A 14,590-nucleotide genomic window follows, 5' to 3' on the forward strand; every position below is an offset into this window, starting at 1 on the left:
ATCAGCTCTTTGAAAGTTGCCATACAATCTTGATGACAGCTTTAAGGAACGGTTGCAGTCAGATGTGCAAAAGTTAGGTGTGACAGGCCGTTCAGTGTAATATAACCAGCTGCTGCTACAGGGCATGCCTGCGAAGCTGGTGTGTTACGCCGAAGGGGGGTTATACCGGCTATATAGATACAGATACAGAAATAACAAGTTATCCTCTGACTAAGTCTTGTTTTTTTCTAGACTTTATGCAGATGAGGTAAACAAAGCTGGAAGCCTAAACGAGATGTTGGGTCTCGGCATCGGCGTATTCCAGGGCGCAGCCAACTTCGTACTGAACGGTATCGTGTTGGGCGTCCTGTTCTCCGGTGGGATGCTGCTCTCCACCAATGACATGTCGGCGGGAGAACTGATGTCGTTCCTCGCCGCGGCGCAGATGATCCAGAGATCGCTGGCGTCCGTGTCCATTTTGTTTGGACAGGCTGTACGAGGTGTTAGTGCAGGTACAGGGAAATATTTGTAATTTTGCACATGTTAACATCAATGAGTCAAAATACTGTAAATGTAAGTTTGCATGGTTTATATTTTGCGCTAAAGGGGTAATGGAGTGTTCGCGGTGGTTTTAAGTTCATGTTGAAGCGGTCACTGCAAAAATTGCAAACATAAAACCACCGCAAACATTTCTGCATTTACAGTACTATTGACTTGACTTTATCTAGATCCACAATCAGCTTTAATGTAGCTGAATCTGAACCACACATAACTTCCTAACATTATTATAAACTGCTATGTAGTATGTACCTCAGAATCTGTACTAAGTCTAATGGTCTGTAAGCAGAAGCTGCCAAAGGACCTGACATTCTTAATGATTGTGCACTCGGAGGCCGGTACTGTTTTATGTGGTTCCTGAAGGCTCGGGTTTGAATCCAGGCTTGGGCATTTTGTGAGGGATAACGTTCTTCATTTTGGATAGTGACGCTGACAGTCCAATGTACAAATGTTTGAGGGAACTCTATGTGTCAAACTCTGGACATAAAAGATCCTAAATCACTTATCGCAAGAAGAGTTGTTGAGGTGACTAGGTGTGCTTGGCTGAAAATGCGATCCGTGGCAAGGCTCCATTCCACTACTAGCTATTACAAAAGTGTCATGCTTCTCAAGAACTGGAAGCTACTTACAGTCGCTGCAGCCGACCAATGATGAATGATGATGATGATGAATTCTACCGTTGTAATTTATTTCAAATATTTGCATTGTTTTAGGTGCCCGAGTGTTGGAGTACATGCAGCTGGAACCTACCATTCCCAGGACAGGGGGGAGGAAGATTCCATTCCACAGCCTGTTTGGTACAGTCGAGTTTAAGGACGTCAGTTTCTCCTACCCGACACGCCCCAACCAACGGGTGCTCAACAACTTCAACCTGGTACTGCCGCCGTGTAAGGTCAGTGTTATCGTGTTTCTTAAAGATTCTGGATTGTATCTAAGGATTTCTTAAGGCTTAAGGCCCCAGTTACACATTCGTGACTTTCCCAAGACTTTGCTCCTGACCACTTCCCAACCAAGGTTGATGCTGGATTGAATTTAGACTGGAAATCTAATCCTAATGTGTGACAGGATAAACTTCTTCTGTGCATCCAGACTGTTAGTACTGAAAATGAAGGATTTCAATACCTTCTAGATATCCAACTCTGTATATATATATAGCCAATATATATCTATATGGGGCACCCCCTAGTTTATTTTGGGTCTCAATTCAAGTTTGCACACCCTCAAGTCTAGCGACCGTCTCTTCCAAGAAATACTTCTGAGCCAAAACAACTGTGTATGGGAATGAACGATATCCCTCTAGCTACAAGAAAACCCGAGTTTCGGTTTCTTCAACCTCTGTAATATTATATTTGCGCCTCTATAGAGGAAAAAAGTATTTTCCTGTCAAAAATGAGGCGCAAAATTTGGCATTTTCGGTACCTCTGGTACTTGAAAGCACAAAATATAGAGTGATCGTTAACCATGCAGATGTCCTGTTTTCTCAGGTGGTAGCCCTGTGTGGGATGTCCGGTGCAGGGAAGTCTACAGTCGCGGCACTGCTGGAGAGGTTCTACGACGTGGAGGGGGGCAGCGTCCGGCTGGACGGACTGGACATCCGGGACATGGACGCTACATGGCTCAGGGGGAGGGTCATCGGCTTTATTCACCAGGTACTGTAAATGCAATTTAAGTTTGCATGGTATTTATTTCGCGCTAAGGCGAAAACGGAGTGTTCGTGGTGGTTTTAAGCTCGCAGCAGCGCTATAGTCACATACTGCTACAGTATTGGACAAAAATGTTTGCGGTGGATTTATGTTTGCAGTGAAACGGTCGCCGTGAAAACCGCGAACATAAAAACACTGCAAACATTTCTGCATTTACAGTAAGGAGGGATGGATGTATGAAAGGATAATTGAATGCTTGTGCATGCATGTACACTTACCAACTACTGTTGTAAGTAACAGTTAGTCCCCGAAAATTCAGAATTGGTGTTTTGTGCTTTTTGTCAGTTTTTACCTTTGCCAAGAAGGTGATGTTCTGGGGGCGTGTGTCTGTGTGTCTGTCTGCCTGTCTGTCTGTGTGTGTGTGTGTGTGTGTGTGTGTGTGTGTGTGTGTGTGTGTGTGTGTGTGTGTGTGAAGTCACAATAACTTGAGAATGCCTGGGTGGATAGTCTTGATACTTGGTCTGTATTTGGTAGGTCTTCTTAAGACCTCAAAATGATTAGAATTTGGGCCCGTAGCGACTTTCTAAGGTACTGCAGCGGAACTTTTGGTTTTCATATCTCGTGTTCTGGACATGCTACCTGTGTTGTATTGTCATGATTTTTGAGCTTTGAGATAAGAAAGCGCTTGTTGTTTATACAATTCAGAGCATACTCGAATTCATTGTTTTTGCAGGAACCAGTACTATTTGCTACTAGTATCCGTGAGAACATTCGCTACGGCAAACCGACAGCCACCGACCAGGAAGTCTACGAAGCTGCCAAACTGGCAAACGCAGACAACTTCATCCAAGACTTCCCAGATGGCTACAACACGGTTGTCGGCGAGCGAGGTGTTACCGTATCTGGCGGACAGAAACAGCGTATCGCCATCGCACGTGCCTTGTTGAAGAATCCGTCGGTACTGGTGTTGGACGAGGCGACGAGCGCGCTGGATGCAGACTCGGAGCGGTTGGTGCAGGAAGCGTTAGAGAGAGTGATGAAGGGGAGGACTGTCCTGATTATCGCTCACAGGTAATGTGATTGATGTTGAAAAGATGCTTAAAAATGTACTACATGACTGTATGTCCTTTGTTTCCCCCATATACGTATTTGGATGTATTCCAACAGGTAATAGGATAAGTGTCATCTTGTACATTGTTGCTGTACTGCATACTAGGCACAAAGATTATTACACATTTTGCAAACTAAATTAAGGAATAAAAAAAAATGCCCAGGGTGCAAAATACTTTTTTGAGCCAGGTTGCCCATGTTGCAACCTAGGGAAAAATCTAGGTTGCACATCCAAATTTCAGGTTGCTCCAGCAACATTCACCGATTTCTTCAAATTAAGCTCGTACATAGTGTATAATACTACTAATATTTCAAAATATAAATTAGATACATTGTAGTATTGTGTTCCGATTGACCTATCAACATCTTGTTTTGGATGGTTTAAAACGAAAAAGTGTTGATTTCTTTGTTTCAATTGAAGATTTACTGAATTTTATGAGAGTGACACTGTTTTTGTGAGCTTCCAGGGCTCGGATTGAGATCTGTGGCTCAAAATATAAGGTTGCGCACTGCGCTAGCTGGGTTTGGAATTAACTTGCACCAACCGAAATATTGTAACAGTTGCACTGTGCAACGTGCAACCAGGTATTTTGCACTCTGATGCCTATGACTTGATCCAACTCCAGATCTTAGATGTCCCAAAATTTGACCACACTTATCTTTGCTAATTAACACTTACATGTATGTGCAAAAAAAGATAAATGTATGCAATCTATACAACGTGTGGGACAGCAGAGATTCAGAATCTGTGTTCACATGTTGAAATCCCCACCACATGAATCAATGGTAGTAGACTAAGTGGTTTGCTCTTGTTCACATGCTCTGACCAAATATAAGAAATTCAATATAACTGTTAGTAACAGGCTTGTGATTTCTCTCCTGCCAGTCACTATCAGTGTCAGTAATATTGAGGATATTCTGTTGACAGGTTTGAAGAAATATGTGCAATTTTGGCTAATCTGTCTAAAAAGAGTGCCAAAAAAACACACTACGGATTTGGTTACCGATGTGCCAACATCTAGCAGAATTTGGCACCAAGAACCGTACAATTTTTTTTTAATGTCAATTTTGAACAATACATTTCTTGTTCCTTTGATACCTACAGACTGAGCACCATAGAGAATGCAGACGTGATCGTGGTCATGTCTAAGGGACGTGTGGTGGAACAGGGCACGCACGCCGAGCTGAAGAGGAAGGGAGGGAGGTACGCCGACCTCATCCGCAGACAGACCGAAAACGGAAACCGCTCGTAGTACCGATACTGCTGCAGAACGCTGCTTACTTCTGTGCAATAGCTGGATTTATGTTAGCCTGGTAGTCATCCTATTTTAGCTCTGGTTTGCTCTTCCACATACTACACTGTAGTGTGGCCACAATTTCCATTTCAACATTTGGTCTGTACATCTTGAATTATTTCAGGAATCAAATATTTCTTAGTAATGCAACATTGGTCGAACTTCAGAATGCCTGTTCAAACGCTTTCACTATGCCGTTGCAAGGACCATGTAACCTGGAACCAACCACAATTGTATCGTTTATTTTAGGCAAATATTCAAAATGATGCAAATTAACCCTTTCTCTATCAATGCATGCATGCTACAAGGAAGTTATCAAAGGACCAAACAGCTAGAATTTTAGGCTAGGTACCAGGCTAAATTTAGGTTATGCAAACTTGACTTCATTGAATGATATCTGCACACAATTTACTTGTGCTGCTCCCGAAAAATGAATCTTTCTATTTTGGGCTAATCGGCAGCCATATTCAACTGTACAATGATTGATCCCAAGAAATATCTATAAGTTAATCATCATACCATTGAAAGTGGATATTCTGTCTTGTTCATTTCCCATGCTCATTGATGATTAATTAGTCCACACAATCCCTTATGAGGAGGTTTTAAACCAAAGATTTTTTTTTTTACAATTTTTTAAGTCCCTGCATGGATGACTTTTGTGATTGTTTTATTTGACGATAAAAGATATTAATATTATATGATTTCAACTTCCATTTGAGGTTTAATGTTGTTTTAAGGTTTTTAATGTAGTCAGGTTGCAGTTTTAGTGAGATCATTCTGGCCATAAGAATAGTTTCAAGTGCAGAAACTTTGAAAGTATTTGCCCTTTTTCCATTCAGGGATGATGCAGTAAATGCTAGAAGGACTTTTTCTCAATGTTGCATCCACAGACATCTTCACATTGTTGAATATCTCTCGTTTTGTGTTGATCTTACAAACTGCTTGACTGTATTTCTACACTTAGTAACTGTTGCTTAATAAGGTTTTCAAACTACACTGTATATAAGTTACATGTAAGGTATGTCCTTTGAAATTCTCTTTGTCTTTTTAAGCTGTTTCTATATTATTGTGCAGTTGGTATCATGTATCTTACAGCTCAATAGTTACATTGCCCTGCAAAGTCATGGAACATTCATAATTTGATATTAATAATCAAGATTGTCAATATTTTCTACACAAAATGTCATGACAGGCGCATTTACCACAGCATTTCACCTTAAGCTTAGAGGGGCAAAATGTACCACCAATGATGGCATACCCATGTTATAACATAGGCTTATCATAGGTGGGAACAACCCGAGCCTCACTTTGGTGCATGACCCCAAGCTGACCCCAGGAAATTCAAAATGGCCGCCGTAATTGGCTAGAGGTCTTTAGACTATTGGACTTTAAATGATGGAGCAATAACATTTGACATCTTTCAAAGTACGTCTTCTATGTCACACTATTGTATTCTCTGGATTCTCTTTGGAGATTGTTAAGACACTTGGACATGCATGTATTTCAGTGCGAGTAAGCTTTTCCCTTCAGTCTTATTCAAATATGATTTCAATGTGACACTTTTATTGAAAAGTAAACTCAGGAACGTCTTTTTTATTAGTTTTATTGTTTACTAAGTTTTATGGGGTTAAGGTTATTTTTTTCAATATTGAATATGATTCACAAGAAATCAAATAACAGTTTTTACTGTTTTACACATAACACCTTTCTGTCATATTTGTAGCTGAAGGTAGTTATTGACTTAAACCAAAGCAATGTTACTGATTCAAGTTTAAAGTTATTGTTGTGCAACATGTTTGATATATCCCTTATAATACAGTCTGACGTAATAGATGAAATTGTACACATACATTATATTATAACTTACACTGACTGGTGTCTTTCATTGGCTGCAAATACATGATCGTCTAAAAACTTGTGTACTACATGTACTTTGTCAAATGCCCCTTGCGCGTTTTGGCCCCTGTCACATTCGTTGTACAATGGGTCTAGGCCATAAAGATGGAGGCATTCTTAGCACAATAGTTATGGATGTGTCCAACAAATTCATGGCGGAAAAGGTTTGCCGTAATCTTTTCAGCGGTCAGTCAGTTCTGTCTAGCCTGATTACCATACTCCGTAGTAACCGCTGGCTAAATAATGTTTTCGCTTGCTTACCATTGATCCAGCCAGATTGAGCCAGCGGTTACTACGGAGGATGGTACTCAGGCTATAGTTCTGTTATAGCGTTGTAAAAATATAGTACGACCAAGAAAGTCAAGTTTTTGCTGATTGAAACCTTCTTGGTACGATGAACGCGACTGGGCCCCAGGACACGACATAGGGAGGCATATATCAGAACAGCATCAAGGTCTGTGGCGCAATCGGCTAGCGCGTTCAGCTGTTAACCGAAAGGTTGGTGGTTCAAGCCCACCCAGGGACGTAGCATACTCTTTTACAACTGAATTGATTACCTTCGCCGACAAGGTTATGTTTTCAGTTTCGCCAGCTGTTGGGTGGGTTTGTATGTATGTTAAGTTAAGACCATAACTCGAGAAACTGTGAATGGATCTTTGCGATTTTGGGTAGGTCAGTAGCGGTTGTAGAAACGAAGGTCAAGTTCGAAAATGGTTTACCTGGCATTTTCCTACAGTACTGCAGCAGACTTTACATGTCTCTGTGTGTGTTTGTATGTAGACATCAACACTGTAGGAAATGTTGATGGATCTTAATGATTTTTGGTAGGTGAGTAGCGGCTGTAAGCGCGGAGGTCAAGTTCGAAAATGGTTCACCTTTTCCTACAGTACTACAGCAGGTCGTGTCTGTGTGTTAGACAACATAACCCAAGGAGCATGATATTTAGTGGACAGTTAGGGATCTAAAAGAGGAAGGTCAAATTTGACAATGGATCTCCTAGCGGATACCTAACGTACTGCAGCGGGGTTTCAAAGTTTGAGGTTAAATTATCTTGAGGCACCAAGTTCATGATTTTCGAGTAGTACATAGCTTCTGAGACTAAGAGTAAGTGGTGTAAGTTGGAGCCTCCTAGCAGCTTGTTTGGAACTGCAGTTGGCATTTTTAGCGAAGCTTTAGGAGCGAGCTTAATAGTATACTTTACGCCCGATATGCAAGAATTCCCAGAATTCCACAAGAATTTCTGCAATCCGCCCGCGCAAACCCTGGGGAACGCCCGCCTGTAACTCTGTACCTTATTAGTAGGTTTGACATCCCGGCACGCAGGTCCTACTTAATTACGTGGTGTCCGATGTCGTACTGGTGGGAGTGTGTCAGTATTCTAGCTTTGAAAAGGGTTTTCAACCTACTCCAGTTGATCTACAGTATTATCACAAAAACGTGCTGAACATCATGCCTTCCACCAAAAAAACCTCTGTGAACATCAAAACTTGAGGAGATCCAGGCATATATAGAAAGGCAAAGTTTTTTAACAGAACGATAAAGAACTTGGTTACCACTTGGGCAGTCTACACTGAACGCTTTACGTGGAGGGGTGCGGACTGTCGGAAAAACAACAGTAACTCCTCGAAAACACATCCTACAGAGCTAGAATAACAATCAAAACGATCATAGGAGCCCCAGCAAACCGAATTTCTAAACTTCTGGCCTAGATTCTCGTTCCACCCATCCAAAAATGGCAAAGAAAGACACTACACCGGGAGTGTGCTCCGGTCTTTCGATATCTGCTTGGAACTCATCAAGTTATGGTGCCTTACTATATCTGCTTGACAGATGCATTTCTAATTTCTAAGTACGTTTTGAACAAATATTATGGCAGACTTTAGAGTGCTACGTACCACTTTCCTTACAATGAAGTACGATCAACCCAGACACCTTCGCTATGGCAATAATTTTTAATTGCCACACTTATTGTTGTTACTTTTGGAGGGGAATAACTAGAGTTGACGGATCGTCATAATTTATGTCATGTAATTTTAGATAAACGTTAGATAGGTTAGTTCATGCTTAACATAATTGAATATTAGTTATGCAAATTAGGAGCTAGTTTGCATAATGAATGAAGAAAGTTTATAAATCCGCTGAAAATTTGTGGTCACATTTCTTACAAGAGCTATGGTCATAATTTTTGAGTGGTGGATACCTCTTGGGGCAGTGAATAAGTGATGTAAGTAAAGCGTACACACGTCAAGTATGACTAAAAAGACAACAAATCGCACAAAGCCTATTAAAAAAGATTCGGTTTTATCCCGCATCCCGCATCAATGCTGCGTCGGAAGTGATTTTTGATACAAGGTTTCGATGGTCTGTATAAATTTTTGACCCTCGCCAACACCAACTGTCTCAGTATCCACTGTATAATTTATAACGTTCTAGAACACCGGAAGTCCGTCAACTAACCGGAAACAACCTCACAATCATAAGTGCCATAGAAGCGTCATAGAAGGTTGTTCCAGATAACAACAGGTTTGTTGTTGTTCACCAATGCAAGTGACAAACGTTCCACAAGAGAAGCAGCAAGACGTGCTGTTTCCTACTGCGAGACCACACGCCAAAACAGCGTCTTTGTGACAACCTGGTCGATGTTTCGCTTGAAAGTTGTCATTGACAAGTTACAGTTTCCGTGAGAAACATAATTTCGTTTAGTTCAAGACCAGAAAGTCTTGAACTAGACGTGTTTGTATCGAAATATCCAGCGGGAGGATGCAGACCGCCAGGACGGTGCTTTCCGCCGCCTTGCGGATCTGTCCCAGAACTGCACTATCCACGTACACACGTTCTGCCGCAGGTAAGGATGTCTAGGTGTCGTCTGTTTCCAGCTTTAGTTCTTTCATCCCTGATGTAGTTTGGCCACTTTGGGATTCCACAAGGGATTATCAGCGTGGCAATTGTCAATGATACTAAATTGTTCAACTTTATACTCGCACTACTTAGCTCAGAATCAGTCTATGTATTGCTTGCTTTTTAGCCTGACAAAACGCCAGACTGGCACTGTGTCAATCGTCTAGATATCTATTCTATCGTGTTGCGATTCCTTTTTATTTTGCAACTGGTTAAGCTGGAACCAAACACTAACACTTAGTCAAGAAGGCACCACGCTGTCACTTGATTGCTGATGATGTGAACACATTGAAAATAAGATAGCTTGAACCAAAGCCCCTTAAAGTTTCGTCTTGCTTTTTATTTCTTTTTGACAAATTCTTTATCATTTTTGCGACCCAGGTATGGCGCTCGTGCACACTTCACCACCTCGCCCTAGCGGTTCAAAGCAGAACTGCCTGTGCCCGGACATGCCGTACAGGACCGGCCATGGGGCCTGGAGCGGGCTTGACCTGGGGCTATTCATCGGGGCGGGCCTTCTGGTCACTGCCGGGCTGTTTGAGGTGAGAATTTCGATACTTTTCACCTCATCAAACTAAAAAGACAACGGCATTGTTCGTAACTGAACAAGACTGTCTGTTCCAGAACGTCGTCCTTAAACATTCTAGCCTTTATAAACTTTATACCTTGCATTTCAAACGTTAAATTTTTTTCAACAGTACATCTGATATCATCTAACGTAACATCTGATATCATCTAACGTAACATGGCCAATTAACGTTCGATTTATTCAAAACGTTATTTATCTTAAAACCGCGCGGACTGAGCCAAATGTTAATGGACAGAAATATCAGCTCTTCTAACAAGAAAAATGCATGGTCTGTAAGTTTTTCTCCGCCTGTTTAACGCCGTGCGAGTATGTACGTAAACATTTTCATTGTTTTGTATACAAGAGAGATGTGGCTATGGATCGTACTTATGACGTTCTTTACTGCTCATGAGAACAGGCTTGGACATGTGGACATGACCCAAACTGGACCTAAACTGCCCCTGCACTTAAATAGGTCATGGTACGTTAGGAGTACGTATACGTTAGACTGTACGTCTTCCTTTAACTATGTAACACCTTTGTTTGTTACATCTATCAGCAGAAAAAGGCTCAGCAGACCACACACACACCGTCCAATGTACCACCTGTTCACTACGTCCCGTCCGACGCCAGTCAGTACGCGGGCCTGAACCTGGGACCGCAGGCGCCACAGACCCCGGCCGGGGTGATGTTAAGCAGCGTTAACATTCCTCTGAAAAAGAACGACAAGGCCGACAGGAAAGTGGCCGGAATCGAGGCTAGTAGAGGTAGCCAGAAAGACCAACAAGTCTTCGCCCACTTTGGTAGGTCTACTGACAAGACTACTTCTGCCGGAAAAGCCTTCAAGTGCCCACGGGATGTCTCGGACGAGACACCGACGGCTGTCGGTCCCGTGAAGATGCGCGACAAGGCGCTGTCTACTGCGGAAGACGTCCGTGAAGCTCCCGTCAAGATCAAGAAGGCGTCTGGAGACGTCGTAGATGGCGGAGACACCAAGGAGGTGTTCGACGATGCTATGAACGAGAGAGGCGAGCGATCAAGTGTTGGTGAGGCCATAACGAATCGTTCAGTCTATATGCGCCGTATCTACGAAATGTACCTTGATAGGTTTAGAAACGGTCAGACGTTTCAGGTAGCTACCACTGCCAGTGATACATTGTCTGGCATTCACCCCAGACTTTTGTTTTGCTTCTCGGATTATTCCATCCATTCACCAACGTATGTATTTCCAACATTATACAACAGAAATGCGAAACAACAACAAATTGCGAACGTACAGATTATTTAAAAATACCACGAGGAGAAATATCTAAACATTACAAACTCTCGACACAGAACAACCATTACAAAGCTTCGGATAAGTTCACACAAACTAAACATTGAAAAGGGCAGGCACAACCACATTCCTCTGCAAGAAAGAATTTGTCAATATTGTAATTTAGATAGAATTGAGGACGAAAGTCATCTTGTTGTGGAATGTACATTATACAACGATGAGAGAAGTATCCTTTATAATTATATACAACAGAAGTTCCCTAGTTTTAGATATATAAACAGCATTGAAAAATTCCTATTTATTATGAAACTGAACAAACCATGTATTACGAGCTCCATAGTACATACATCTACTTAAGAGGTGAGAAGAAGTCGAACCTGCAAATAGTAGACAAGTATAGATTAGTCCTGTTAGACATAGTAAGTTATCACACTCTATTACCTTGCATTATCACCACTGTATGTATTCCTTTGCTTATCACCATGACCTGTACTTAGCTTGTTTAAGCACAAATGTACAATAAAGGTCTTTTATTATTGAAAGGAAGTGTTAGCTGCCGGAAACGTCTGACCGTTTCCAAATCTATCAAGTTGCTTAAGTAACCTGTACCTAGCGTACTGTTAAAAATCTTTTTACCCGGATGTCTAACCTTCATCGACCTATGCGCTATATTTGTCCACTTGTATAGCTGGCCTGGGGATTGTTCGGTGGTGGTTGTGTCCATATCACAAAGACATCAAAGAGTAACTTGTAATGCGAATTCGAAGGCACTGGAGTTTCACCTCAAGTATAGTTTACAAAAGGTGCCTGTCGTATTTTATGACAACGACTTCCACTCTGCACAAGTCTGAGAAAGGAACTTCATACTTTTGTTTGGGCTGGGTGAGGGGTATACGACAGAGCGCAGAGTTATTACTGCTTCTTTGTCTTTTGTATAGAGCTGCAATAAGGTACTTAGACATTATGTATGTTTACAAATTTGCCTGTCAACTGGCTTTCTGTCTGTATTGGCACAAGAACGTGTAGCACTGTTTTTCTTTTTTCTTGGACTGGTTGGTTGGCTCGCAAGTCGGTATATCTATAACTTGGTTGTCTGTTTGTCTAGGCACAGAGGAGAGGACAGACCGCGACGAAGTTGACGTGTCGTCTGAAAATGACGTCACCGCGTGTGATAATGACCAGGGGCCTGTTAGGGAGCTGATGACGTCCAACTCTGACGTCAGCGACCAGAAGTCTTCTTCCGCGTGTCCTCTTGGAGGGGGCCAAAGCTCCGAGGGGAACGTCGGGAAGGACCACGACTTCTGCGGGGATGACGTCACCTCTGACGTCACTAACACCTGCGATCTGCTCGACGCCGCCAACGGGGAAGACACCGAAGATGACGTCAGGAGCAGGTCAGGAGAGGCGCGTCCTCGGCACGTTGACTTCACAGAGGTAGAAGTCATCACAGTCACAGCGTGTCCCATCCGGTACGATTTCAGCGGCGCTGCACGAGAGGTGATCGGATCCACGACTCACGTCACAGACAAGACGGACACTGAGATCAGCCTGGAAGAGTTCTTCTCCGAGGGAGATTTGTAAGTTTATATATATATGTATATTTCATTAGTATGTAACGTTATAGTAGTAAAATATATTATGAGGGAAGTAAACTTTATTATGTTACAACTTGTTCCTGCACGTATTTTAAAATTTCGCACTATTTGAACTGAGAGCACGACCTCTTTATTTTGACGTCGTCTCTGCCTTTTTTATAGCTTTGATGATTATCTGATTCCAAAGTTCGTAAAATTTTCACGCTTTATCTTTATGTAAAAGACAATAGACAAGTGAAGAAGAGTGATCTGAACTTGTCTTAGACCGGTAACGTTTTTAAATGTATTCACGTAAGATCCTAACCACCAGACTCGGTAACTTAACAGTGAGTACGAGAGCGGCCACCTGTCCCAGGAGGTACCCGTGAGCCCCCGGCTGCGGAGGAAGATGAGATGCGCCGTGCTCTACGCTGATTGGCGGGAAAACAGCCAGTTCTGCCACCGAGATGACGTCATGACCAACCAGAAGGTTCGCTTCTCCTGGTTCGGACAGGAGGTTGACGACGACCTCGATGACGTCAGCAAGGTCAATGTCCACGTGAGAACCACGTGACCAGCACGACAGGTGGGGATGACGTCATGGAGTCATACTACCCTGGACACGTGCGCAGGAACGACATTCAGTCTGGGAATGAGAACTGGGTCTAAAGGACGCCCCGAAACACCCAAATAAGCGACTTCGTTCCACTAATTATTTGCATCATGTCATGTTTTATGGTAGGGATAAAAGAAACTCTAAAGTAGTACATCCTATCTGTAACACGGACCATAAAGCACAGGTCATTTCCGCAACCACTTTGCATATGTGGCTGTTTGACAAGCGAAGGCGGTCGACTTACATTTTATATTGCTTTTTAGTTGAAAACCACGTTTCATTTCTCACAGAGGCGGCGGCACGAAATTTTGAATGGGGGGGCGAGATAATCTGAGATGAAATGTCACTAAGACGAGCGCCGAAGGCGCGAGGCGTCGCGCCGAAGGCGCGACAATACTAGGGGGGTCCGGGGGTATGCTCCCCCGGGAAATTTTGAAATCTAGACCCTCTGAAATGCTATTTCCTGCATTCTGAGGGGCAAATTTTGCTGGAAGAGTAAGCTAAGTTTCATGACATCTCCATTTGTAAAAAAAAATGCAGAAGGGTTTCAGCTTGATTTTGTGGGAACGGCGCCCTCCCGACATATTTTTTTGCATGAGGAACGACATACTCCTAGAGGAAAATTTAGAATTCTTGACCCATTGAAACACTATTTCCTGAATTCTGAGGGGCAAATTTTGATGGTAAAGTAATCTAAGTTCAATGACATCTCTATATGTGAAAAAAAATATACAGAAGGGTTTCAGCTTGAGTTTTGGGGGACGACGCCCTCCCGACATATGATTTTTCCGCCGGAGCGCGACATTGAAAACTTTAAAATTTTTGACCCATTGAAACGCTGTTTCCTGAATTTTGAGGGGCAAATTTTGCTGACAAAGTAAGCTAAAAAGGTTAATGACATCTCTATATGTGAAAAAATACAGACGGGTTTCAGCTTGAGTTTTGGGGTGCGACGCCCTCGAGCCCTCCCGACATAATTTTCGCCGGCGGCAACGTTCTCCTCCGGAAATATTTTGAAATCTTGACGCCCTCAAATTTTCCTGAATTTTGAGAGGCGAATTTTGCTGATAGATTGAACAAATACAGAAGGGTTTCAGCTTGAGCTTTGGGGGGCGACGCCGTCCCGACATATATGCCGGCGGCACAACAATCCAGGAATATGCTAACGTACGTCGAG

General features: G+C 42.6%; 1 protein-coding gene and 1 non-coding gene across 2 annotated transcripts in view; both read left to right on the top strand.

Annotated features, from left to right (window-relative positions):
• Window positions 1-4,764, top strand: part of LOC136447057 (mitochondrial potassium channel ATP-binding subunit-like) — a 32,542-nt gene extending 27,778 nt beyond the window's left edge. The window contains exons 8-12 of the mRNA XM_066445737.1: window positions 232-491; window positions 1,251-1,429; window positions 2,022-2,186; window positions 2,914-3,251; window positions 4,396-4,764. Of these exons, the coding sequence (XP_066301834.1) occupies window positions 232-491; window positions 1,251-1,429; window positions 2,022-2,186; window positions 2,914-3,251; window positions 4,396-4,543 (1,090 nt within the window). The 3' untranslated portion in view covers window positions 4,544-4,764. The remainder of the gene's footprint in view (window positions 1-231; window positions 492-1,250; window positions 1,430-2,021; window positions 2,187-2,913; window positions 3,252-4,395) is intronic.
• A 2,171-nt stretch (window positions 4,765-6,935) lies between these two features.
• Window positions 6,936-7,007, top strand: Trnan-guu (transfer RNA asparagine (anticodon GUU)). The gene has a single exon. It is a non-coding gene; the product is annotated as a tRNA-Asn (tRNA).
• Window positions 7,008-14,590: the final 7,583 nt, after the last annotated feature.

The sequence above is a fragment of the Branchiostoma lanceolatum genome, chromosome 13 (genome assembly GCF_035083965.1).
Source record: "Branchiostoma lanceolatum isolate klBraLanc5 chromosome 13, klBraLanc5.hap2, whole genome shotgun sequence".
Lineage (NCBI taxonomy): Eukaryota > Metazoa > Chordata > Leptocardii > Amphioxiformes > Branchiostomatidae > Branchiostoma > Branchiostoma lanceolatum.